Source organism: Ranitomeya variabilis, chromosome 8 (assembly GCF_051348905.1).
Source record: "Ranitomeya variabilis isolate aRanVar5 chromosome 8, aRanVar5.hap1, whole genome shotgun sequence".
Taxonomy (NCBI): Eukaryota; Metazoa; Chordata; class Amphibia; order Anura; family Dendrobatidae; genus Ranitomeya; species Ranitomeya variabilis.
In genome coordinates this window covers 22,670,515-22,696,797 of record NC_135239.1, presented here as the reverse complement: position 1 = coordinate 22,696,797, position 26,283 = coordinate 22,670,515, and the positions used below count along the sequence as shown (strand labels likewise).

Genomic DNA, 26,283 nt, shown 5'->3' with positions numbered 1-26,283 from the left:
ATTGCGGACACTGCCGGGAAAGCTCCAGTTTCACCTCCAGCACATCCATGTCTGCGCGGCAGCATCGCATCCATCTAATTGGGGAAGATGAGAGTTTATAGCGGCTCCGATCTTTGGCGTTTATCCGTATTATGCATCGTAGGAATGGTGACGAGCGGCCACATTGGATCAGCCGGCAGGTAGGGGCCGATAAGTATCTGACGTTGGGCTGTTTCTGAATGGAACGGTTTTATTCTCCTACATTGTCCAGTCCTATGCTCCAGTCACATCCAAAGCTGCATGCAGAATTTTTCAAATGTGCAAACTCTGTATTGATAAACAACTCTGATGCAATGAATTGTGGATGATGATGTCTCTCCTAAACTAACAGTAAAATTACTTTTATCTCCCAGCCCAAAGATGGCATCAACGAGTTTCAGGTTCTGCAGCTCTCTTAATTATGATGCTGCGGCGCCTGAAATGCGTAGATCTCATCTTTGATTTTCACATGAATATTTTACTAGTCGTCCTCTGTATAATACTTTAATAAAATGATTGCAAGTCCATTGGGCTGGATTATCCTTCCTTTATCACATATTAACTGCACCTTGGAGGTTGTGATGGAACAGATCTATGGTGGAAATCTTACCCTCTGCATCTGTTCTCAGTTCTTCAAAATTATTTTTAAGGAAACCTATATATAATATATATAATTTTTTTTTTCTGCTGTGGAACGAGTCCTCCTTGCGGCTTCTGATAAGATTTAGTGGATTTCTAATCACAACTTCTCACTCAATCATGCTTGGAATCAATGGCTGTCAGGATATTTCTAAATTTCTCCTATGTAGGGTTAAATGCTCTACTATATAGATTTAAAAAAATCTTTCCGGGGGAATAGAACACAATATTAGTAATAGTAGTTAATAGCATAGTTAGAAAGATAACCTTCATCTACCACAGTGCACTGCATACATGAAGCCAGCAGGGGGCAGCAGAGAATGCAACCTGAGAGCTAACAGGAAGCCAGTAGAATGTTGCTCTGAATCAGAAGACTACAGTAAATTCTGGGGGAGAGTTGCAGCAGATTTCATCCCTCTTTTTGCCCCGATCATTCAGATCAGGATTTTCTCTCATTTTTCTATACTATTTCTTGAATGATATCATAACTTTAGGATTTTTTTCCAATTGTATAGATTGTTTTACTTCTTCCTATTTGTTGCATTGATGGGATTTATGTTTCAGATTCTCCAGGAGCTCAGGCTCCACTCCTGCTCCTGTGGACTGTAAGCTCGGTCAGTGGTCCGAATGGTCTCCGTGTTTTCCTTGCCAAGGTAGCAAAGTAAGATAGTCTTCCTGTGCAGTCGTTGGCTCTAGTTGTATATTTTCTTCTCATTCATTCTGACTGGTATATGTATAATTTCTGCTAAATTAAAAGTAGGGTTATGTCCATACAGTCAGACATTTCTCATCATCCCCTACAGTCATTGTTTAAGCAACATATCTTTAGTGGTGGACGGACCCTTGGATGTTCGGGTGCCTCTGATCAGCAGTAAAATCATTACCGCCAGTCAAGTGACAGCGTGAGCCAGCAGCTGTGAGTGGCGGTAAAAGGTTTACCGCCGGTCACAGAGGCGTCGGCTGATAGGAGTACTACTCCCATCAGCCTACACCTGATGTCACTGATAACAGCTACTGCAGGTGCTGCTGATGGGAATATTCGTCAGCCTGCACTATAAATAAATAAATGAAAAAAAGATGCGGGGTCTGTTCTGTTTTTGATAATCAGCACTGATTTTATTAAATTAGCCTCCCCAGAAGAGACTCATCTATTAGATACACCAATTCTGGCACTTTGCCCGGCTCTTCCCATTTGCCCTGTGGCGGTGGTAAGTGTGGTAATATTTGTGGGGTTGATGTCACCTTTGTATTATCAGGTGACATCAAGCCCAGGGTTTAGTAATGGAGAGGTGTGTATAATGCTCCTCTCTATTACTAACCTCATAGTCATATTGTACAAAAAAAATCTAGAATAAAAGTCCTTTATTTGAAATAAAAATCCACACCGTTTTACAAATGTATCTAAATAGAATAAACAAAGTTATACTCACCTGACACCCATTCCATTGAAACCCTTGTCTCCTGTAAAAATGAAAAATAAACAACCATATCCCTCATCTGTCTGAAGTGAAGATGTCCCACACAATAATTCATATCTGCAATATGTGGTTTACCACCTGTACGGTGCCATGATGTGACAGCCCAGGCAAAAAATCACGGGATAATGAGATGCTGCGAGCGAAGCGTCGGTGACTAGCGATGATGTCATAAGGTTCACCGCTGGTCAATGAAACTGCATTCCCACACTTTACTGTGAGCCAGGATGATGAACTGCAGTGACCTCGATGAGATCACCACAAGCACCGTGAGAAAATCCTCACGGTGATCTCATTGAGGTCACCGCAGTTCATCGTCCCGACTCACAGTGAAGTATGGGGACGCAGCTTCAATGACTGGCGGTGAACTCTATGACATCACCACAGATGGCAGCGTGGGAAACACCCAATGTTTGGGGTGCCAAACCTGAAAAGTAACACAGACTTCCTGGTGAAGTCTGTGTTCAGGTTCTGTGCCCGATTACTAGGTGTTCACTATGGACCGCAAACTTTACTGTTTTAGTTCGCCTATCTCTATATCTTGTCTGAAAATGTGCTTCTTTCTCCACTTATGAGCCACTTTTCTCACTCTCTGCATTCATCATTCACTGTGGAAAAGACAACTCAAATTAATCTTATTTTGTCATCTCTCTGATTGGTCAAATTACAGCTTCCTGTTGAAGTCTATGAAGGAGGGGTAGAGGGAGGAGCAGAGTGAGTGGGAGATGTACAGGTACACACAAAACTGCTTCTGCTTCCTAGTAAGTGTTAGATTTCAGCCCAGAGCTGGGTTTACAGCTCTGCAAGGAATAAGGGCAGGGCTTTGTCTCTTTACAGGAAGTGAGGGAGGGGCTTTCTATTTCTACAGGAAGTGAAGGCAGGGCTTTGTCTCTTTACAGGAAGTGAGGGAGGAGCTTTCTATTTCTACAGGAAGTGAAGGCAGGGCTTTGTCTCTTTACAGGAAGTGAGGGAGGAGCTTTCTATTTCTACAGGAAGTGAAGGCAGGGCTTTGTCTCTTTACAGGAAGTGAGGGAGGAGATTTCTGTTTCTACAGGAAGTGAGGGAAGGGCTTTGTCTCTTTACAGGAAGTGAGGGTGGATCTTTGTCTTTCTACAGGAAGTAAGGTGGATCTATGTCTTTCTGCTAGAAGTTAGGGTAGATCTTTGTCTCTCTGCAGGAAGTGAGGTCAAGGCTTTTTCTCTCTTCAGGACGTGGAAGTGGAAATTGGTCACTCTGTGGAAAGTGAGCACAGAGTTTGGCTCTCTATAGGAAGTGAGGGTAGATTTTTCTCTTTCTGCAGGAAGTGATTGCGGAGTTTGGCTCTCTACAGGAAGTGCGGGTCTGATTTTTCTGTATCTCTGCTTCTGCTTTTCTGTCTATGAGATGGCATTCAGTTATGTCAGAGAGGAAAGCTTTTGGTTCATGGTAGTAAAGGCAATAGACAAGACTAAGAGCAATACATGCTGGGAATTGATGGAAAATTAGTTCCAGCACCTATAGTGCTTGAAGAATGATGATGAAAACAAACTGCCTACTCAGAGTGGATTGCAAGTTACAGAGCATGAGGCAGTTACTAGACACACTACGGTCCATGTACTGACTTTTTTGATAAGTCCCGCCCCCCTTTTCTGGCCATCCAACAGAGAGAAAGTAGGTGTTATAAATTGACCTCTCCAGCAACACTTTTGAAAGAGTCTAAACTGTAAAGAGTCCAGGGGGCGGTGCTCTCTTTTTTGTTCTTATTGTGACTAAGTGTATTTCACAGGTTTTATATTTACATTGACTCAGTTTTGATAGGGAAGATTCCAAAATGAAGATCCTACAGATGCCCCAGTCTAAAAGGATATTGTCTGGGTGACTGGGTTCCTTTAAATAGAGCCATCTGCATTTTTCTTGCCTCACATTTTAATTAACTTTTTCTTTTGGCACTTGTGTTAAGTAAACATATTCATTTTCCAAAATTGAAAAAAGAAACGAATTGCGACGAGGGACGGGTGATTAAGTCACAATGAACAAATCGCTCCGAACACCGAATCTTGTACATCTGTTATTGTAATTATCAATGTTTTCATTAACCTGTTACAGAACTAATTAACGTCAAATGGAAATAATTAGGATTGAAGAAGAAAGAAAATGACTGTTTGATCCAGAAAATTTAGCTCTGACAAAAAAGACACAGAAATAATGTCAAATAATCAAGAAGAACAATATTTATTTCTGCTCCCCCAGTCCTGCTCATCCACCTGTGTATAACCGATAACACCTCTATATACAGTAGATCACAAGATCCACCATTTACAATAGGTGATATCACAGCTCACCTCCTCCTCCTCCTCCTGTACAATGACTGATAACACCTCTATATACAGTAGATAACAGAGGATCCACCATTCACAATAGGTAATATCACAGCTCACCTCCTCCTCCTGTACAATGACTGATAACACCTCTATATACAGTAGATAACACAGGATCCGCCATTCACAATAGATGATATCACAGCTCACCTCCTCCTCCTGTATAATGACTGATAGCACCTCTATATACAGTAGATAACACAGGATCCACCATTCGCAATAGGTGATGTCACAGCTCACCACCTCCTCCTGTACAATGACTGATAGCACCTCTATATACAGTAGATAACACAGGATCCACCATTCACAACAGATGTCACAGCTCACCACCTCCTCCTGTACAATGACTGATAGCACCTCTATATACAGTAGATAACACAGGATCCACCATTCACAACAGATGTCACAGCTCACCTCCTCCTGTACAATGACTGATGACACCTCTATATACAGTAGATAACACAGGATCCACCATTCACAATAGGTGATATCACAGCTCACCTCCTCCTCCTGCACAATGACTGATAGCACCTCTATATACAGTAGATAACACAGGATCCACCATTCACAATAGGTGATGTCACAGCTCACCTCCTCCTCCTGTACAATGACTGATAACACCTCTATATACAGTAGATAACACAGGATCCGCCATTCACAATAGATGTCACAGCTCACCTCCTTCTCCTGTACAATGATTGATAACACCTCTATATACAGTAGATAACACAGGATCCACCATTCACAATATGTGATATCACAGCTCATCTCCTCCTCCTCCTGTACAATGACTGATAACACCTCTATATACAGTAGATAACACAGGATCCACCATTCACAATAGATGTCACAGCTCACCTCCTCCTACTGTGCAATGACTGATAACATCTCTATATACAGTAGATAACAAAGGATCCACCATTCACAATAGATGTCACAGCTCGCCTCCTCCTCCTGTACAATGACTGATGACACCTCTATATACAGTAGATAACACAGGATCCACCATTCACAATAGGTGATATCACAGCTCATCTCCTCCTCCTCCTGTACAATGACTGATAACACCTCTATATACAGTAGATAACACAGGATCCGCCATTCACAATAGATGATATCACAGCTCACCTTCTCCTCCTGTACAATGACTGATAATAACCCCTCAATATACAGTGGATAACACAGGATCCACCATTCGCAATAGGTGATGTCACAGCTCACCACCTCCTCCTGTACAATGACTGATAGCACCTCTATATACAGTAGATAACACAGGATCCACCATTCAGAATAGATGTCCAGCTCACCTCCTCCTCCTCCTGTACAATGACTGATGACACCTCTATATACAGTAGATAACACAGGATCCACCATTCACAATAGGTGATGTCACAGCTCACCTCCTCCTCCTCCTATACAATGACTGATGACACCTCTATATACAGTAGATAACACAGGATCCACCATTCACAATAGGTGATATCACAGCTCACCTCCTCCTCCTGCACAATGACTGATAGCACCTCTATATACAGTAGATAACACAGGATCCACCATTCACAATATGTGATATCACAGCTCATCTCCTCCTCCTCCTGTACAATGACTGATAACACCTCTATATACAGTAGATAACACAGGATCCACCATTCACAATAGATGTCACAGCTCACCTCCTCCTACTGTACAATGACTGATAACATCTCTATATACAGTAGATAACAAAGGATCCACCATTCACAATAGATGTCACAGCTCACCTCCTCCTCCTGTACATTGACTGATAACACCGCTATATACAGTAGATAACACAGGATCCACCATTCACAATAGGTGATATCACAGCTCATCTCCATCTCCTCCTGTACAATGACTGATAACACCTCTATATACAGTAGATAACACAGGATACACCATTCACAATAGATGTCACAGCTCACCTCCTCCTCCTGTACATTGACTGATAACACCGCTATATACAGTAGATAACACAGGATCCACCATTCACAACAGATGTCACAGCTCACCTCCTCCTGTACAATGACTGATAACACCTCTATATACAGTAGATAACACAGGATCCGCCATTCACAATAGATGTCACAGCTCACCTCCTTCTCCTGTACAATGACTGATAACACCTCTATATACAGTAGATAACACAGGATCCACCATTCACAACAGATGTCACAGCTCACCTCCTCCTCCTGTACAATGACTGATAACACATCTATATACAGTAGATAACACAGGATCTACTATTCACAATAGGTGATGTCAGAGCTCTCCTCCTCTTCCTCCTTTCTGCACATAGACCTTTGATTACCAAGATAACATCTTTGCACAAATAGAGTCTGAATCATTTTGTTGCTGCTATTGTTTACACATTTTTATGAATTAACAACATGACAAACAGAATAAAAAAATTTATCATTTTCCCTTTAAAGAGATGGTCTAAAACCAGTGTCCATAGACAGTCGGTGCAGGGAAATGTCCATGGACCTCTCTCATAATAAGGGATTGACCTGGTTTGCAGGGGTGTACCTCCAGTAGATATGGGTGTTTCTGTCACACCCAAACCCTGGATCCTCGAGGGGGCAAAAGGTCCTTATGACCCAGATGAGACATCTAGTAGTATTGAAGACCGGGGATCTTGGGGGCTTGTTGGAGATTTTGCATTAGTGACCACACTCTAGAAATTATACTAGTTTTGTTAATTTATGGGGAGGACAACCTCATAAATATTTTGGGCTAGTATCTGTACCACTTCCAGGGCTGTATACTGTATATACCTCCCATAGTGATTGTTACCATAAACCCTCCTTTTGTTACACAGCACCGGTACCGGCCTCTGGCTCAGCCATCCAAATATAACGGAAGGATCTGCATCGGCAATCTGTGGGAGTCTATAATCTGTAAATCCTCGGAGAAATGTGTCCCCGACAACAAGTGCGGCTCCGATTTTCATCAGTGTGAAGAAACTGGTAAGAGACCATCAGATTAGGAGGAAATCTGGGTGCGAACGATGGGAGTGTTACCTATAGCAATGCCATGGAACCGACGCGCGCTACACTCTCATTCTAAGGAATCTAGATGTATCCATTTACCTATAGGTCGCTGTATAAAGACAGAGCTGGTATGTAACGGAGAGGCCGACTGCCGGGATGAGTCCGATGAGAAGGACTGCGAGCTCCAGGAAGATGAGAGGTTCTGCAAGCAATTGTTTCCAATCCCCGGGGCTGAGAGAGCTGTCAGAGGGTGAGAGGTTCTTTACAGGGCACCAAACATTATAATTGCATTTTATAAGTCATAAATTTATATATTTATTATTATGGATAATTTGTATCCATCCCGAGTAAAATTCTAAATATTGGAAAGGAAGGAGGGAGAGGAGGGGGATGCAGCTTCAGTGTCTGTTCCTCAGTGTCCCTGCTGTGAGAGGGGGGAGGGAGCAGCAGAGGGAGATATCTGATTGGCTCAGAGCACACAGCACAGCTCTGACATCACACTCTGATCAGGCACAGGAAGAGAGAAACGGCACAGTTACAGAAATCGGGAGAGGAAAATAAAAACTATTGTTTTTGTATTGTTAAATTCATTTTTTAAGATATTTAGTTTTGTTACATTTTTCTTATTTACTTTCTCCTCCGCCATTCCCTCTGACCAGTTTTCGCTTTGTCTCTTTAGGTTTAATATCTTGACGCAGGAGGAGGCTCTGAATGTTCTGGATCACAGATACTTTGGTGGGCAGTGTGAATATGTCTACAACGGTGAATGGAGGGAGCTGAGATACGACCCGACGTGCGAGCAGATGTACTACGCCACCGACGAGAAGTACTTCAGAAAACCGTACAACTTCCATACTTACCAGTTCCTTGTAAGTGCCGGACCCCAGTCACCAGTATTACATCTGTGATTGACAGGCCCGATGTTTGCTGGACTGTCCCTCAAATCAGATCACGAAAGAGGAGGATTGTGCCAACGGGCACTAAAAAGGAGCATTACAGGCAATTTTAGGGTCAATTTGGGCTTGAAATATTGTAAATGTCCTGCGGCCAGTGGGAGGCAAGGACCCAATACCTGCGCTTGCTGTCAGTGAAGGGGAACATGTACATGTGGAGAGGTCCAGCTTTGTCTTCTTCCTTTCTTCCCCAGGCCCGAGCAGACACCGGGATGGCCTTCGAGGTTTATGAAGACTCTAAGGACCTGCTCAATGCTATGAGAAAAGGAGGGTCCTCTGGCGGAGGATTTACCCTCACGGTGAAACCGGCAGACTCTCCGGCCGGCTTAGAAGCGGGATTCAACTATGAGAAGAAATCAGATTTCCTGAAAAATATCACAACATATACAGAAAAGGTAAGATATTGTCAAATGTCCGTCAGCCTATTCTGTCTACTCTTCCTGTTCTGTCCATTCTATCTACTCTGTCTATTCTGTCCATTCTATCTGCTCTCTTCTATTCTGTCCATTCTATCTACTCTCTTCTATTCTGTCCATTCTATCTACTCTGTCTATTCTGTCCATTCTATCTACTCTGTCTATTCTGTCCATTCTATCTACTCTCTTCTATTCTGTCCATTCTATCTACTCTGCCTATTCTGTCTATTCTATCTACTCCGTCTATTCTGTCCATTCTCTCTACTCTGTCTATTCTGTCCATTCTATCTACTCTGTCTATTCTGTCCATTCTATCTACTCCGTCTATTCTGTCCATTCTCTCTACTCTGTCTATTCTGTCCATTCTATCTACTCTGCCTATTCTGTCCATTCTATCTACTCTGTCTATTCTATCTATTCTGTCTATTCTGTCCATTCTATCTCCTCTGTCTATTCTGTCCATTCTATCTGCTCTGTCTATTCTGTCCATTCTATCTATTCTGTCTATTCTGTCCATTCTATCTACTCTGTCTATTCTGTCTATTCTATCTACTCTGTCTATTCTGTCCATTCTATCTACTCTGTCTATTCTGTCTATTCTATCTACTCTGTCTATTCTGTCCATTCTATCTACTCTGCCTATTCTGTCTATTCTATCTACTCTGTCTATTCTGTCCATTCTATCTATTCTGTCTATTCTGTCCATTCTATCTATTCTGTCTATTCTGTCCATTCTATCTATTCTGTCTATTCTGTCTATTCTATCTACTCTGTCTATTCTGTCCATTCTATCTACTCTGCCTATTCTGTCTATTCTATCTACTCTGTCTATTCTGTCCATTCTATCTATTCTGTCTATTCTGTCCATTCTATCTATTCTGTCTATTCTGTCCATTCTATCTACTCTGTCTATTCTGTCCATTCTATCTACTCTGCCTATTCTGTCTATTCTATCTACTCTGTCTATTCTGTCCATTCTATCTATTCTGTCTATTCTGTCCATTCTATCTATTCTGTCTATTTTGTCCATTCTATCTACTCTGCCTATTCTGTCCATTCTATCTACTCTGCCTATTCTGTCTATTCTATCTACTCTGTCTATTCTGTCCATTCTATCTATTCTGTCTATTCTGTCCATTCTATCTATTCTGTCTATTCTGTCCATTCTATCTATTCTGTCTATTCTGTCTATTCTATCTACTCTGTCTATTCTGTCCATTCTATCTACTCTGCCTATTCTGTCTATTCTATCTACTCTGTCTATTCTGTCCATTCTATCTATTCTGTCTATTCTGTCTATTCTGTCCATTCTATCTATTCTGTCTATTCTGTCCATTCTATCTACTCTGTCTATTCTGTCCATTCTATCTACTCTGCCTATTCTGTCTATTCTATCTACTCTGTCTATTCTGTCCATTCTATCTATTCTGTCTATTCTGTCCATTCTATCTATTCTGTCTATTCTGTCCATTCTATCTATTCTGTCTATTCTGTCCATTCTCTCTACTCCGTCTATTCTGTCCATTCTATCTACTCTGTCTATTCTGTCCATTCTATCTGGAGCGCCCCCACACCCGCAGGGCCGAGGGGTACCCGGTACCGGGCCTACGAGTCTCTGCTTCTGGGGGTTGTCACGGCGGCTAGGCCCCGGTCCGTGACCCTGCCGTGGGGCGCACAGTAAATAATAGGTGTGGATGTTGGTGGTGCAGTTGTGGGGTGCTGGTCGCGGTAAATAACGAGGACACCAGGTTGCAGTCTCTTTACCTCTTTACTGGAGATCTCTGAGTCCTCAGTCCAGAATACGGTTCACCAGGCTGCGCAAGTCCGGCCGGTCCAATGGCACCTTCAGAGTTCACTTCACAGGTGGAAATCGGTGCCTTCCTTCTTAGCGCTGTGTGTTGTAGTCCTTCCCTGCTGTGCTTACGGAAAGTCCCCACAACTGTTGTGTCTGTTTCTTAAGTTCCCTCACAACTCGATTAAATGATGTTCTTCTAATCGTCCGTCCCTTCCTGATGTTACAGTTAGAACGGCACCCGTTTGTCGGATAGGCCTGGAGTTCTTCCGGGACCCTAGAGACGCCCCTCTCCCGCAATTGCCTCCCAAGACTTCATAGGTGATATGTGTTAGACAGCCCGCCTTAAACTGACTGTCCTGCCGCTGTTTGGAGTATTGCTTGAAGCTGAATGTTATTCTACTCCCTCGGCGTTCCGGCCACCGGTAGTGCGCCTCAGTAGGATGTTGCTCCGGTCTTACAGCATGACCCCTACTGGAATTCTCCTATTGCTTGATCTCGTTTCTCACTCAGCACAATCTATCTCGCTTCTAGTCCTTTCTTGGGTCCCGCCGCTTCCTGGAGCTGGCGCGGACCCGTTACGTTCTTTTCAATGCCAAGCCTCTGTCAGGATCCCACCCCTGACAGAGACCCTACTGTCTCTTCCTCCACAACACCCTCTGCCACTAGGTGTTGCTTCGTCCAATCCAGTCAGCTTTCTGATCTAACTTCCTGCCTGACCCCCAGTTTACCCACTATGGTGGGGAGTGGCCTAATGAATAGCACCCTTAGCTCCCCCCGGAGGCCCTGCGGTGAAATGTATTGGTGTCTGTGATACCTGATCAGATGAACTCCTTCAGTGCCATCGGACGCACCATGGCTCCCCATAGTGGCGGAGCCACAGTACTGCAACGACCAGGACTCTGGGGCGCTGCATATCTACTCTGTCTATTCTGTCCATTCTATCTATTCTGTCTATTCTGTCCATTCTATCTATTCTGTCTATTCTGTCCATTCTATCTATTCTGTCTATTCTGTCCATTCTATCTATTCTGTCTATTCTGTCCATTCTATCTATTCTGTCTATTCTGTCCATTCTATCTATTCTGTCTATTCTGTCCATTCTATCTATTCTGTCTATTCTGTCCATTCTATCTATTCTGTCTATTCTGTCCATTCTATCTACTCTGTCTATTCTGTCCATTCTACCTACTGTCTATTCTGTCCATTCTATCTACTCTGTCTATTCTGTCCATTCTATCTACTCTGCCTATTCTGTCCATTCTATCTATTCTGTCTATTCTGTCCATTCTATCTACTCTGCCTATTCTGTCTATTCTATCTACTCTGTCTATTCTGTCCATTCTATCTACTGTCTATTCTGTCCATTCTATCTGCTGTCTTCTATTCTGTCCATTCTATCTACTCCGTCTATTCTGTCCATTCTATCTACTCTGTCTATTCTGTCCATTCTATCTACTCTGCCTATTCTGTCCATTCTATCTACTCTGCCTATTCTGTCCATTCTATCTACTCTGCCTATTCTGTCTATTCTATCTACTGTCTATTCTGTCCATTCTACCTACTGTCTATTCTGTCCATTCTATCTACTCTGTCTATTCTGTCCATTCTATCTACTCTGCCTATTCTGTCCATTCTATCTATTCTGTCTATTCTGTCCATTCTATCTATTCTGTCTATTCTGTCCATTCTATCTATTCTGTCTATTCTGTCCATTCTATCTATTCTGTCTATTCTGTCCATTCTATCTATTCTGTCTATTCTGTCCATTCTATCTATTCTGTCTATTCTGTCCATTCTATCTACTCTGTCTATTCTGTCCATTCTACCTACTGTCTATTCTGTCCATTCTATCTACTCTGTCTATTCTGTCCATTCTATCTACTCTGCCTATTCTGTCCATTCTATCTATTCTGTCTATTCTGTCCATTCTATCTACTCTGCCTATTCTGTCTATTCTATCTACTCTGTCTATTCTGTCCATTCTATCTACTGTCTATTCTGTCCATTCTATCTGCTGTCTTCTATTCTGTCCATTCTATCTACTCCGTCTATTCTGTCCATTCTATCTACTCTGTCTATTCTGTCCATTCTATCTACTCTGCCTATTCTGTCCATTCTATCTACTCTGCCTATTCTGTCCATTCTATCTACTCTGCCTATTCTGTCTATTCTATCTACTGTCTATTCTGTCCATTCTACCTACTGTCTATTCTGTCCATTCTATCTACTCTGTCTATTCTGTCCATTCTATCTACTCTGCCTATTCTGTCCATTCTATCTATTCTGTCTATTCTGTCCATTCTATCTACTCTGCCTATTCTGTCCATTCTATCTACTCCGTCTATTCTGTCCATTCTATCTACTCTGTCTATTCTGTCTATTCTATCTACTCTGTCTATTCTGTCCATTCTACCTACTGTCTATTCTGTCCATTCTATCTACTCTGTCTATTCTGTCCATTCTATCTACTCTGCCTATTCTGTCCATTCTATCTATTCTGTCTATTCTGTCCATTCTATCTACTCTGCCTATTCTGTCTATTCTATCTACTCTGTCTATTCTGTCCATTCTATCTACTGTCTATTCTGTCCATTCTATCTGCTGTCTTCTATTCTGTCCATTCTATCTACTCCGTCTATTCTGTCCATTCTATCTACTCTGTCTATTCTGTCCATTCTATCTACTCTGCCTATTCTGTCCATTCTATCTACTCTGCCTATTCTGTCCATTCTATCTACTCTGCCTATTCTGTCTATTCTATCTACTGTCTATTCTGTCCATTCTATCTACTCTGCCTATTCTGTCCATTCTATCTACTCTCCCTATTCTGTCTATTCTATCTACTCCGTCTATTCTGTCTATTCTATCTACTCTGTCTATTCTGTCCATTCTATCTACTCTGTCTATTCTGTCCATTCTATCTACTCTGCCTATTCTGTCCATTCTATCTACTCTGCCTATTCTGTCCATTCTATCTACTCTGCCTATTCTGTCTATTCTATCTACTCTGTCTATTCTGTCCATTCTATCTACTCCGTCTATTCTGTCCATTCTATCTACTCCGTCTATTCTGTCCATTCTGTCTACTCTGTCTATTCTGTCCATTCTATCTACTCTGCCTATTCTGTCCATTCTATCTACTCTGCCTATTCTGTCCATTCTATCTACTCCGTCTATTCTGTCCATTCTATCTACTCCGTCTATTCTGTCCATTCTGTCTACTCTGTCTATTCTGTCCATTCTATCTACTCTGCCTATTCTGTCCATTCTATCTACTCTGCCTATTCTGTCCATTCTATCTACTCTGCCTATTCTGTCTATTCTATCTACTCTGTCTATTCTGTCCATTCTATCTACTCTGTCTATTCTGTCCATTCTATCTACTCCGTCTATTCTGTCCATTCTATCTACTCTGTCTATTCTGTCCATTCTATCTACTCTGCCTATTCTGTCCATTCTATCTACTCTCTTCTATTCTGTCCATTCTATCTACTCTGTCTATTCTGTCCATTCTATCTACTCCGTCTATTCTGTCCATTCTATCTACTCTGCCTATTCTGTGCATTCTATCTCCTCACATTGATCTTTTTCCCTACAGAACCTGCAGTTTGTCCGCTTCCACACTAAAGTGCAGACTGCTCGTTTTCGAATTAAAAGGAATCCCCTGGTGCTGGATGAGGACATGCTCACGTCACTGATGGAGCTTCCCGATAGCTACCACTATGGCCTGTACGCCAGGTTTATCAATGATTATGGCACTCACTTTGTAACCTCCGGCGTCCTCGGTGGCATCCTGGACAGTGTCCTCGTATTAGACACCGAAGTTATGAAAAAAAATGGTAATAGAGTGTATCAAATATATAGCAAGTACATAAATCACAAGGCTGAAGACTAATAGATTTACATTGTTCTACATCCTCTTGTATATAGGGATATGGAGTAGGGTGATATAACCTGGGTATCTCCTGTATATAATTATATATGTACAGCTGGTATAACCTGGGCATCTTCTGTATATAATTATATATGTACAAATGGTATAACCTGGGTATCTCCTGTATATAATTATATATGTACAGCTGGTATAACCTGGACATCTCCTGTATATAATTATATATGTACAGCTGGTATAACCTGGGCATCTCCTGTATATAATTATATATGTACAGCTGATATAACCTGGGCATCTCCTGTATATAATTATATATGTACAGCTGGTATAACCTGGGCATCTCCTGTATATAATTATATATGTACAGCTGGTATAACCTGGGTATCTTCTGTATATTATATATGTACAGCTGGTATAACCTGGGCATCTTCTGTCTATAATTATATATGTACAGCTGGTATAACCTGGGTATCTCCTGTATATAATTATATATGTACAAATGGTATAACCTGGGTATCTCCTGTATATAATTATATAGGTACAGCTGGTATAACCTGAGTATCTTCTGTATATAATTATATATGTACAGCTGGTATAACCTGGGTATCTGTTGTATATAGTTATATATGTACAGCCGGTATAACCTGGGCATCTCCTGTATATAATTATATATGTACAGCTGGTATAACCTGGGCATCTCCTGTATATAATTATATAGGTACAGCTGGTATAACCTGAGTATCTTCTGTATATAATTATATATGTACAGCTGGTATAACCTGGGTATCTGTTGTATATAGTTATATATGTACAGCCGGTATAACCTGGGCATCTCCTGTATATAATTATATATGTACAGCTGGTATAACCTGGTCATCTCCTGTCTATAATTATATATGTACAGCTGGTATAACCTGGGCATCTCCTGTATATAATTATATATGTACAGCTGGTATAACCTGGGTATCTTCTGTATATTATATATGTACAGCTGGTATAACCTGGGCATCTTCTGTCTATAATTATATATGTCAGCTGGTATAACCTGGGTATCTCCTGTATATAATTATATATGTACAAATTGTATAACCTGGGTATCTTCTGTATATTATATATGTACAGCTGGTATAACCTGGGCATCTTCTGTCTATAATTATATATGTACAGCTGGTATAACCTGGGTATCTCCTGTATATAATTATATATGTACAAATGGTATAACCTGGGTATCTCCTGTATATAATTATATAGGTACAGCTGGTATAACCTGAGTATCTTCTGTATATAATTATATATGTACAGCTGGTATAACCTGGGTATCTGTTGTATATAGTTATATATGTACAGCCGGTATAACCTGGGCATCTCCTGTATATAATTATATATGTACAGCTGGTATAACCTGGGCATCTCCTGTATATAATTATATAGGTACAGCTGGTATAACCTGAGTATCTTCTGTATATAATTATATATGTACAGCTGGTATAACCTGGGTATCTGTTGTATATAGTTATATATGTACAGCCGGTATAACCTGGGCATCTCCTGTATATAATTATATATGTACAGCTGGTATAACCTGGTCATCTCCTGTCTATAATTATATATGTACAGCTGGTATAACCTGGGCATCTCCTGTATATAATTATATATGTACAGCTGGTATAACCTGGGTATCTTCTGTATATTATATATGTACAGCTGGTATAACCTGGGCATCTTCTGTCTATAATTATATATGTCAGCTGGTATAACCTGGGTATCTCCTGTATATAATTATATATGTACAAATTGTATAACCTGGGTATCTCCTGTATATAATTATATATGTACAGCTGGTATAACCTGGGCATCTTCTGTCTATAATTATATATGTACAGCTGGTATAACCTGGGTATCTCCTGTATATAATTATATATGTACAAATGGTATAACCTGGGCATCTTCTGTATATAATTATATATGTACAGCTGGTATAACCTGGGCATCTTCTGTCTATAATTATATATGTACAGCTGGTATAACCTGGGCATCTCCTGTATATAATTATATATGTACAGCTGGTATAACCTGGGTATCTCCTGTATATAATTATATATGTACAGCTGGTATAACCTGGGTATCTCCTGTATATAATTATATATGTACAAATGGTATAACCTGGGTATCTCCTGTATATAATTATATATGTACAGCTGGTATAACCTGGGCATCTCCTGTATATAATTATATAGGTACAGCTGGTATAACCTGAGTATCTTCTGTATATAATTATATATGTACAGCTGGTATAACCTGGGTATCTGTTGTATATAGTTATATATGTACAGCCGGTATAACCTGGGCATCTCCTGTATATAATTATATATGTACAGCTGGTATAACCTGGTCATCTCCTGTCTATAATTATATATGTACAGCTGGTATAACCTGGGCATCTCCTGTATATAATTATATATGTACAGCTGGTATAACCTGGGTATCTTCTGTATATTATATATGTACAGCTGGTATAACCTGGGCATCTTCTGTCTATAATTATATATGTCAGCTGGTATAACCTGGGTATCTCCTGTATATAATTATATATGTACAAATGGTATAACCTGGGCATCTTCTGTATATAATTATATATGTACAGCTGGTATAACCTGGGCATCTTCTGTCTATAATTATATATGTACAGCTGGTATAACCTGGGCATCTCCTGTATATAATTATATATGTACAGCTGGTATAACCTGGGTATCTCCTGTATATAATTATATATGTACAGCTGGTATAACCTGGGTATCTCCTGTATATAATTATATATGTACAGCTGGTATAACCTGGGCATCTTCTGTCTATAATTATATATGTACAGCTGGTATAACCTGGGCATCTCCTGTATATAATTATATATGTACAGCTGGTATAACCTGGGTATCTCCTGTATATAATTATATATGTACAGCTGGTATAACCTGGGTATCTCCTGTATATAATTATATATGTACAGCTGGTATAACCTGGGCATCTTCTGTCTATAATTATATATGTACAGCTGGTATAACCTGGGCATCTCCTGTATATAATTATATATGTACAGCTGGTATAACCTGGGTATCTCCTGTATATAATTATATATGTACAGCTGGTATAACCTGGGTATCTCCTGTATATAGTTATATATGTACAGCTGGTATAACCTGGGCATCTCCTGTATATAATTATATATGTACAGCTGGTATAACCTGGACATCTCCTGTCTATAATTATATATGTACAGCAGGTATAACCTGGGCATCTCCTGTATATAATTATATATGTACAGCTGGTATAACCTGGGTGTCTTCTGTATATAATTAAATATGTACAGCTGGTATAACCTGGGTGTCTCCTGTATATAATTATATATGTACAGCTGGTATAACCTGGGTATCTCCTTGTCATGGGTTCCTTCTCCGGTATCACACAATCATCAGAGCAAGAGAATAGTGAACAATTCCAGAACTTTTATTTAGGCAAAAACACGAAAGGTCCATATAATCCACCACACTGAGGATCCAACAATCCAGCACACACAGGATAAAAAATGATCCATATGCTTCCCCTTCTCTCAGATGTGCTGTCTTCACTTCCTAGTTCCAAAGAAGACTGGTCTGTGTCTCACAGGTTAGGGGGGTGGGTAGCAGGGGCTCATTGTTTCAACAAGCTAGGTCAACATGTCATTACCATATTAGCAAACAACATTATTCACTGACCCTGTGGAGAGATAACAATACAGAACTGTGGGGAGTATATCAGATGGCAAATAACAACTCAACACCATGAAAATAAGTAAAATAGAAATATACACAAAATGATACCCACATAGCATATCACACCATCACACTCCTGTTTATAATTATATATGTACAGCTGGTATTACCTGGGCATCTCCTGTATATAATTATATATGTACAGCTGGTATAACCTGGGCATTGCCTGAATATAATTATATATGTACAGCTGGTATAACCTGGGTATATTCTGTATATAATTATATATGTACAGCTGGTATAACCTGGGTATCTTCTGTATATAATTATATATGTACAGCTGGTATAACCTGGGTATCTTCTGTATATAATTATATATGTACAGCTGGTATAACCTGGGCATCTCCTGTATATAATTATATATGTACAGCTGGTATAACCTGGGTATATTCTGTATATAATTATATATGTACAGCTGGTATAACCTGGGCATCTCCTGTATATAATTATATATGTACAGCTGGTATAACCTGGGTATCCTCTGTATATAATTATATATGTACAGCTGGTATAACCTGGGTATCTCCTGTATATAATTATATATGTACAGCTGGTATAACCTGGGTATCTCCTGTATATAATTATATATGTACAACTGGTATAACCTGGGTATCCTCTGTATATAATTATATATGTAGAGCTGGTATAACCTGGGTATATTCTGTATATAATTATATATGTAGAGCTGGTATAACCTGGGTATCCTCTGTATATAATTATATATGTAGAGCTGGTATAACCTGGGTATATTCTGTATATAATTATATATGTACAGCTGGTATAACCTGGATATCTTCTGTATATAATTATATATGTACAGCTGGTATAACCTGGGTATCTCCTGTATATAATTATATATGTACAGCTGGTATAACCTGGGTATCTCCTGTATATAATTATATATGTAGAGCTGGTATAACCTGGGTATCTTCTGTATATAATTATATATGTACAGCTGGTATAACCTGGGTATCCTCTGTATATAATTATATATGTAGAGCTGGTATAACCTGGGTATATTCTGTATATAATTATATATGTACAGCTGGTATAACCTGGGCATCTCCTGTATATAATTATATATGTACAGCTGGTATAACCTGGGTATCCTCTGTATATAATTATATATGTATAGCTGGTATAACCTGGGTATCTCCTGTATATAATTATATATGTACAACTGGTATAACCTGGGTATCCTCTGTATATAATTATATATGTACAGCTGGTATAACCTGGGTATATTCTGTATATAATTATATATGTACAGCTGGTATAACCTGGGTATCCTCTGTATATAATTATATATGTAGAGCTGGTATAACCTGGGTATATTCTGTATATAATTATATATGTACAGCTGGTATAACCTGGGCATCTCCTGTATATAATTATATATGTACAGCTGGTATAACCTGGGTATCTCCTGTATATAATTATATATGTACAACTGGTATAACCTGGGTATCCTCTGTATATAATTATATATGTAGAGCTGGTATAACCTGGGTATATTCTGTATATAATTATATATGTAGAGCTGGTATAACCTGGGTATCCTCTGTATATAATTATATATGTAGAGCTGGTATAACCTGGGTATATTCTGTATATAATTATATATGTACAGCTGGTATAACCTGGATATCTTCTGTATATAATTATATATGTACAGCTGGTATAACCTGGGTATCTCCTGTATATAATTATATATGTACAGCTGGTATAACCTGGGTATCTCCTGTATATAATTATATATGTAGAGCTGGTATAACCTGGGCATCTCCTGTATATAATTATATATGTACAGCTGGTATAACCTGGGCATCTCCTGTATATAATTATATATGCAGATGGTATAAGTTATGTGCCTTTTTGTATATAGTGATCTGGAACATGCTGGTATAACCTGGGTATATTCTGTATATAATTATATATGTACAGCTGGTATAACCTGGGCATCTCCTGTATATAATTATATATGTACAGCTGGTATAACCTGGATATCTTCTGTATATAATTATATATGTACAGCTGGTATAACCTGGGTATCTCCTGTATATAATTATATATGTACAGCTGGTATAACCTGGGTATCTCCTGTATATAATTATATATGTAGAGCTGGTATAACCTGGGTATCTTCTGTATATAATTATATATGTACAGCTGGTATAACCTGGGTATCTCCTGTATATAATTATATATGTACAGCTGGTATAACCTGGGTATCTCCTGTATATAATTATATATGTAGAGCTGGTATAACCTGGGTATCTTCTGTATATAATTATATATGTACAGCTGGTATAACCTGGGCATCTCCTGTATATAATTATATATGTACAGCTGGTATAACCTGGGCATCTCCTGTATATAATTATATATGCAGATGGTATAAGTTATGTGCCTTTTTGTATATAGTGATCTGGAACATGCTGGTATAACCTGGGCAAATAGGCTGATATGATGATCATTATCCTTCTTTTTTTTCCAGAAATTACTTTCAGAATGGTTGAGGAGTGTTTCGGCGGTCACTTTGGACTAACCCTTCAATCAGATGATGAACAACTGGAGGGGTCATTGAAAGTAAAAGGCAAATCCTGCGAAAAAGTGGAAAAAACTACTGACGGTAAAACCTATATAGGATGTGCTGAAAACTGTGACATTTCTATTCTCCAGTCACCGTAGTTCATGTATCAGTCTATAGTAGGAAATGATACAAGACATGTTATGTAGCACGTGGCCCTGGACCGCACAAGTCATACACTCCTCAACATCCAAATCACAGCACCAGAGAGGAGAAGCCGTGGAGTGATGGAAATCTCAGGATGGGTAGCCCTTAGACGCCTTACTGATCTACAAAGGATGGAAACATGGAAACAACATTTTCAAAACGTCTCAGTTTATGTTTTGGTCATGACCGCCTTATGCAGAAATGTGGTCACTTCCAGCCTCGGATGTTATTAATGGTCGTCTGAGGAAGGTTCTGCCGCTGAATGCACTTGGACAAATCATCAAGATCCGCTGCTGGCAGCTCCTGTGTAATCAGCGACCAATGAGGTCCTAGATGTGGTCGATGGGAGAGCAGTCCGGAGATGGAGCGGGTTGTGTCCCCGCAGGATGGAAGTGCCGGGATTCCTGCACGTAGCGCTCCTACTCCAGACTGAATAAATCAAGATGTTTTGAAAATGATGTTTCCATTTTTCCATCATTTTTCGATCAGTGACGTCTCCATCCTTTGCGTTCCACCATTCCTTCTTCCTCTTGGCGTTGCCTTTGAATCTCGAGGAGTGTGTATTGCTTTTTTAAAAATCTCGAGCGCAAGGTAAGGAGATCTCCGCTGTCAAGGAATGGCAGTGCAACATGGACGCCAACTTATTATATGTTCAGGTACAATTGCCTTCTTGATTTTTAGGCGACAAAGGAAGCGAGAGTGTGATAAAGGACGTCCTCACTCACACGAGAGGAGGGGACACGGGGTCAGTCGGAGGGTTGATGAATGTGATGAAGGGCAGCACTTACCGCCATTGGGGAAGGTCTCTGAAATATAATCCGGCAGTCATTGATTATGAGGTAGGAGAAAGGGAAGCGATAATGTAACTGTAAGGTATGTGCACACATTCACTAGTTCCCTGTAAATACTACTATTACCATATGTTCAGTGTTTTCGGCATCTTTTAACCGTTTCATGTTTCCATAGACGCCAAGCGGTCAAAAGAAGTGACCGCTCCATTTTTCAGGCGTCTTCTGCTATGAAGAAGACGATCTATACTTTATAAAAGTCAATGGGAAGGTTCAAAAGACACCTGGAAGATGCCCCGACATAGTTTTGAGCATTTTGGCTTAATTTTTTAATGGAGTTAAAAAAAAAATTCCTGAAACAAAATACTCCTCAAATGTGTTGGTAAATCTCAAAAAAACTGCAGGTTGGTCAAAATGTTGAAAAACCACCCAAGAAACTGCAAAACAAACAAAAAAAAAATCACTGACGTTTCTTGAAACATCTTCCTCTTGAAAAGCTCATGGTGTTCACCCACCTGAAAAAGACTGTGTGCTCGGACCCCAAACGTTCCATCCCAGTTCTATGAATTTAGATGTATGATACATTGTTGCTTTGTTACAATTGTTTCTGCTGCTCTGCTTCCCATGCTCTACAGTCTTTCCTCAAGTGTCCCTTATTCATGCCATCTGAAACGTGCCCGACTTTCCTTCTCTTGCAATATTGTATCCATCGCTTCCAGATCAATTCCACTGTCACTTTCTATACAGTCGTGCAACAAGTTCTTCTCCTCTGCTAGTCTGGTCTTTACAGACTTTGTCAGGTTTGTCTCAGTCCTTGACTCTAGTGCATTAATGCGCAGCAATATGACCGTCTGTTATAACCTCACCCACTGATCTCAGCTGTGCAATCACTACTTGTATAGTATTTACCTGCTCCTGCATGTCATTTCCTTGGTCTCATTTTGCAGAATTTCCTTAGCGGAAATACCTTATTATTTAGCCTGGATAGATCCTGCAGAACATCCCACATACCTCTACTAAAGTTCTCATGTCTTGTGTGGATCAGTTATCCTTCAGCTTCTGTTTTTCTTGTCTGTCCCATTCCTAATTATTATTACCGCACCACAAGTGATCTTCTAGTAGTCCCTCTCCCAGCACAAGCCTGCAGCAGTTGTACACTCCAACATAGGAGCATTGAACTAATCATCGTCAGTCACCTGATGCCATTTTCTTCTGATCATCCTGCAATTGTTTTCCTCAGTGTATTTTTGTCTGATTTGTGGGTATTTTTATGGTGACACATATCCTATCTCTGGTCTTAGCTCCAGCTCATACATGAAGGTCTGAAATTAACAGGTCTGTCTGGGATTGAGACCAAGAGGCAGAACCTGAAGCGAGCCTACGAGGAGTTCCTGAGCGAATTCAACTCTTGTCGCTGTGGCCCTTGCCACAATAATGGAGAGCCCATATTAAATAATAATGTGTGCAGCTGTCTGTGTCCGGCCGGGACCGAAGGTCCATCATGTGAGAAGACCCAAAGACCAAGTAAGAACAAGGAGCTCGCTGTCCACCAGACAGTCACAATGATAGAAGGCAACGCCTCTCCTGAGAGTCTTCTCTGTTACTGTGCCGCAACATTTTCCAATAGCTCAGAAAGCATACAATGTGAACAACAACTTGTAGAGCTGCAATCACTATTCTGCAGACGTAGGAGGTGAGTCCTTATATTCATCAACTACAAAAGATAGTGAGTGCAGCTCTAGAGTATAATACAGGAAGTAACTCAGGGTCAGTAATGTAATGTATGTACACAGTGACTGCACCAGCAGAATAGTGAGTGCAGCTCTGGAGTATAATACAGGATGTAACTCCGGATCAGTAATGTAATGCATGTACACAGTGACTGCACCAGCAGAATAGTGAGTGCAGCTCTGGGGTATAATACAGGATGTAAGTCAGGATCAGAAATGTAATGTATGTACACAGTGACTGTACCAGCAGAATAGTGAGTGCAGCTCTGGAGTATAATACAGGATGTAACTCCGGATCAGTAATGTATGTACACAGTGACTGCACCAGCAGAATAGTGAGTGCAGCTCTGGAGTATAATACAGGATGTAACTCAGGATCAGTAATGTAATGTATGTACACAGTGACTGTACCAGCAGAATAGTGAATGCAGCTCTGGGGTATAATACAGGATGTAACTCAGGAATGTATGTACACAGTGACTGCACCAGCAGAATAGTGAGTGCAGCTCTGGGGTATAATACAGGAGGTAACTCAGGATCAGTAATGTAATGTATGTACACAGTGACTGTACCAGCAGAATAGTGAGTGCAGCTCTGGAGTATAATACAGGATGTAACTCAGGATCAGTAATGTAATGTATGTACACAGTGAGAGCACCAGCAGAATAGTGAGTGCAGCTCTGGAGTATAATACAGGATGTAACTCAGGATCAGAAATGTAATGTATGTACACAGTGACTGTACCAGCAGAATAGTGAATGCAGCTCTGGGGTATAATACAGGATGTAACTCAGGATCAGTAATGTATGTACACAGTGACTGCACCAGCAGAATAGTGAGTGCAGCTCTGGAGTATAATACAGGATGTAACTCCGGATCAGTAATGTATGTACACAGTGACTGCACCAGCAGAATAGTGAGTGCAGCTCTGGAGTATAATACAGGATGTAACTCAGGATCAGTAATGTAATGTATGTACACAGTGACTGTACCAGCAGAATAGTGAATGCAGCTCTGGGGTATAATACAGGATGTAACTCAGGAATGTATGTACACAGTGACTGCACCAGCAGAATAGTGAGTGCAGCTCTGGGGTATAATACAGGAGGTAACTCAGGATCAGTAATGTAATGTATGTACACAGTGACTGTACCAGCAGAATAGTGAGTGCAGCTCTGGAGTATAATACAGGATGTAACTCAGGATCAGTAATGTAATGTATGTATACAGTGAGAGCACCAGCAGAATAGTGAGTGCAGCTCTGGAGTATAATACAGGATGTAACTCAGGATCAGAAATGTAATGTATGTACACAGTGACTGTACCAGCAGAATAGTGAATGCAGCTCTGGGGTATAATACAGGATGTAACTCAGGATCAGTAATGTATGTACACAGTGACTGCACCAGCAGAATAGTGAGTGCAGCTCTGGAGTATAATACAGGATGTAACTCCGGATCAGTAATGTATGTACACAGTGACTGCACCAGCAGAATAGTGAGTGCAGCTCTGGAGTATAATACAGGATGTAACTCAGGATCAGTAATGTAATGTATGTACACAGTGACTGCACCAGCAGAATAGTGAGTGCAGCTCTGGAGTATAATACAGGATGTAACTCAGGATCAGTAATGTAATGTATGTACACAGTGACTGCACCAGCAGAATAGTGAGTGCAGCTCTGGGGTATAATACAGGATGTAACTCAGGAATGTATGTACACAGTGACTGCACCAGCAGAATAGTGAGTGCAGCTCTGGGGTATAATACAGGAGGTAACTCAGGATCAGTAATGTAATGTATGTACACAGTGACTGTACCAGCAGAATAGTGAGTGCAGCTCTGGAGTATAATACAGGATGTAACTCAGGATCAGTAATGTAATGTATGTACACAGTGACTGCACCAGCAGAATAGTGAGTGCAGCTCTGGTGTATAATACAGGATGTAACTCAGGATCAGTAATGTAATGTATGTACACAGTGACTGCACCAGCAGAATAGTGAGTGCAGCTCTGGTGTATAATACAGGATGTAACTCAGGATCAGTAATGTAATGTATGTACACAGTGACTGCACCAGCAGAATAGTGAGTGCAGCTCTGGAGGATAATACAGAATGTACCACTGGCTCCATTAACTACATCTAGTGGAATTGCACATACTTTCTGCAGGAATCATATAATGGCTCCAGGAAGCATTTCGGGTAATATTGTTAGAAATACTGGCGCTCACAGTCTATATGTCATAGTTTAAATCGTTATAGATCTAATCCAATATTGGGATGATTTATTACAGATATAAAAGGACGAGGAGGCTGGAGCTGTTGGTCTTCATGGTCCATTTGCCAATCTGGAAAGCGTCAAAGAACAAGATCCTGCGACAATCCTCCTCCTACAAATGGTGGAAGCCGGTGCCTGGGAAAAAGTGTCCACACCGACTCCTGTTAATGAAATCAGGGACCTTGTATCTGACACCTTTGCTGTTTGCACAAAATTAAAGAAACCCAGTTCTTTCCTCTGTGACGTGTCCGATGTAAATATGAAGAGATAAATGTCCGGTCATACGTCTACCAGTTATTAGTTGTCACACAGATCCTGATACACCACACACTGCCACCGCTCAGCGGCTGACCCCACCATGTGATCACACTCAGACTAGGCTGACCCCC

General features: G+C 40.4%; 1 protein-coding gene across 1 annotated transcript; it reads left to right on the top strand.

Annotated features, from left to right (window-relative positions):
- C8A (complement C8 alpha chain) lies at positions 1 to 26,133 on the top strand. The gene is made up of 11 exons (XM_077278828.1): positions 1 to 179; positions 1,222 to 1,318; positions 7,326 to 7,473; positions 7,603 to 7,747; positions 8,177 to 8,366; positions 8,645 to 8,845; positions 14,260 to 14,500; positions 20,857 to 20,991; positions 21,778 to 21,935; positions 23,186 to 23,408; positions 25,911 to 26,133. Exons 1-11 carry the CDS (start codon positions 88 to 90, stop codon positions 26,060 to 26,062), a joined length of 1,782 nt encoding a protein of 593 aa, XP_077134943.1. The 5' UTR covers positions 1 to 87; the 3' UTR covers positions 26,063 to 26,133.
- Positions 26,134 to 26,283: the final 150 nt, after the last annotated feature.

What these genes read in the sequence shown, in the direction of transcription:
- C8A (XM_077278828.1), top strand. Translation starts at nt 88, where the DNA reads ATGAGAGTTTATAGCGGCTCCGATCTTTGGCGTTTATCCGTATTATGC. An exon ending in CACATTGGATCAGCCGGCAG is followed by an intron (nt 180 to 1,221) that starts GTAGGGGCCGAT and finishes TTTATGTTTCAG; the next exon opens with ATTCTCCAGGAGCTCAGGCT. An exon ending in TCACAACATATACAGAAAAG is followed by an intron (nt 8,846 to 14,259) that starts GTAAGATATTGT and finishes TTTTCCCTACAG; the next exon opens with AACCTGCAGTTTGTCCGCTT.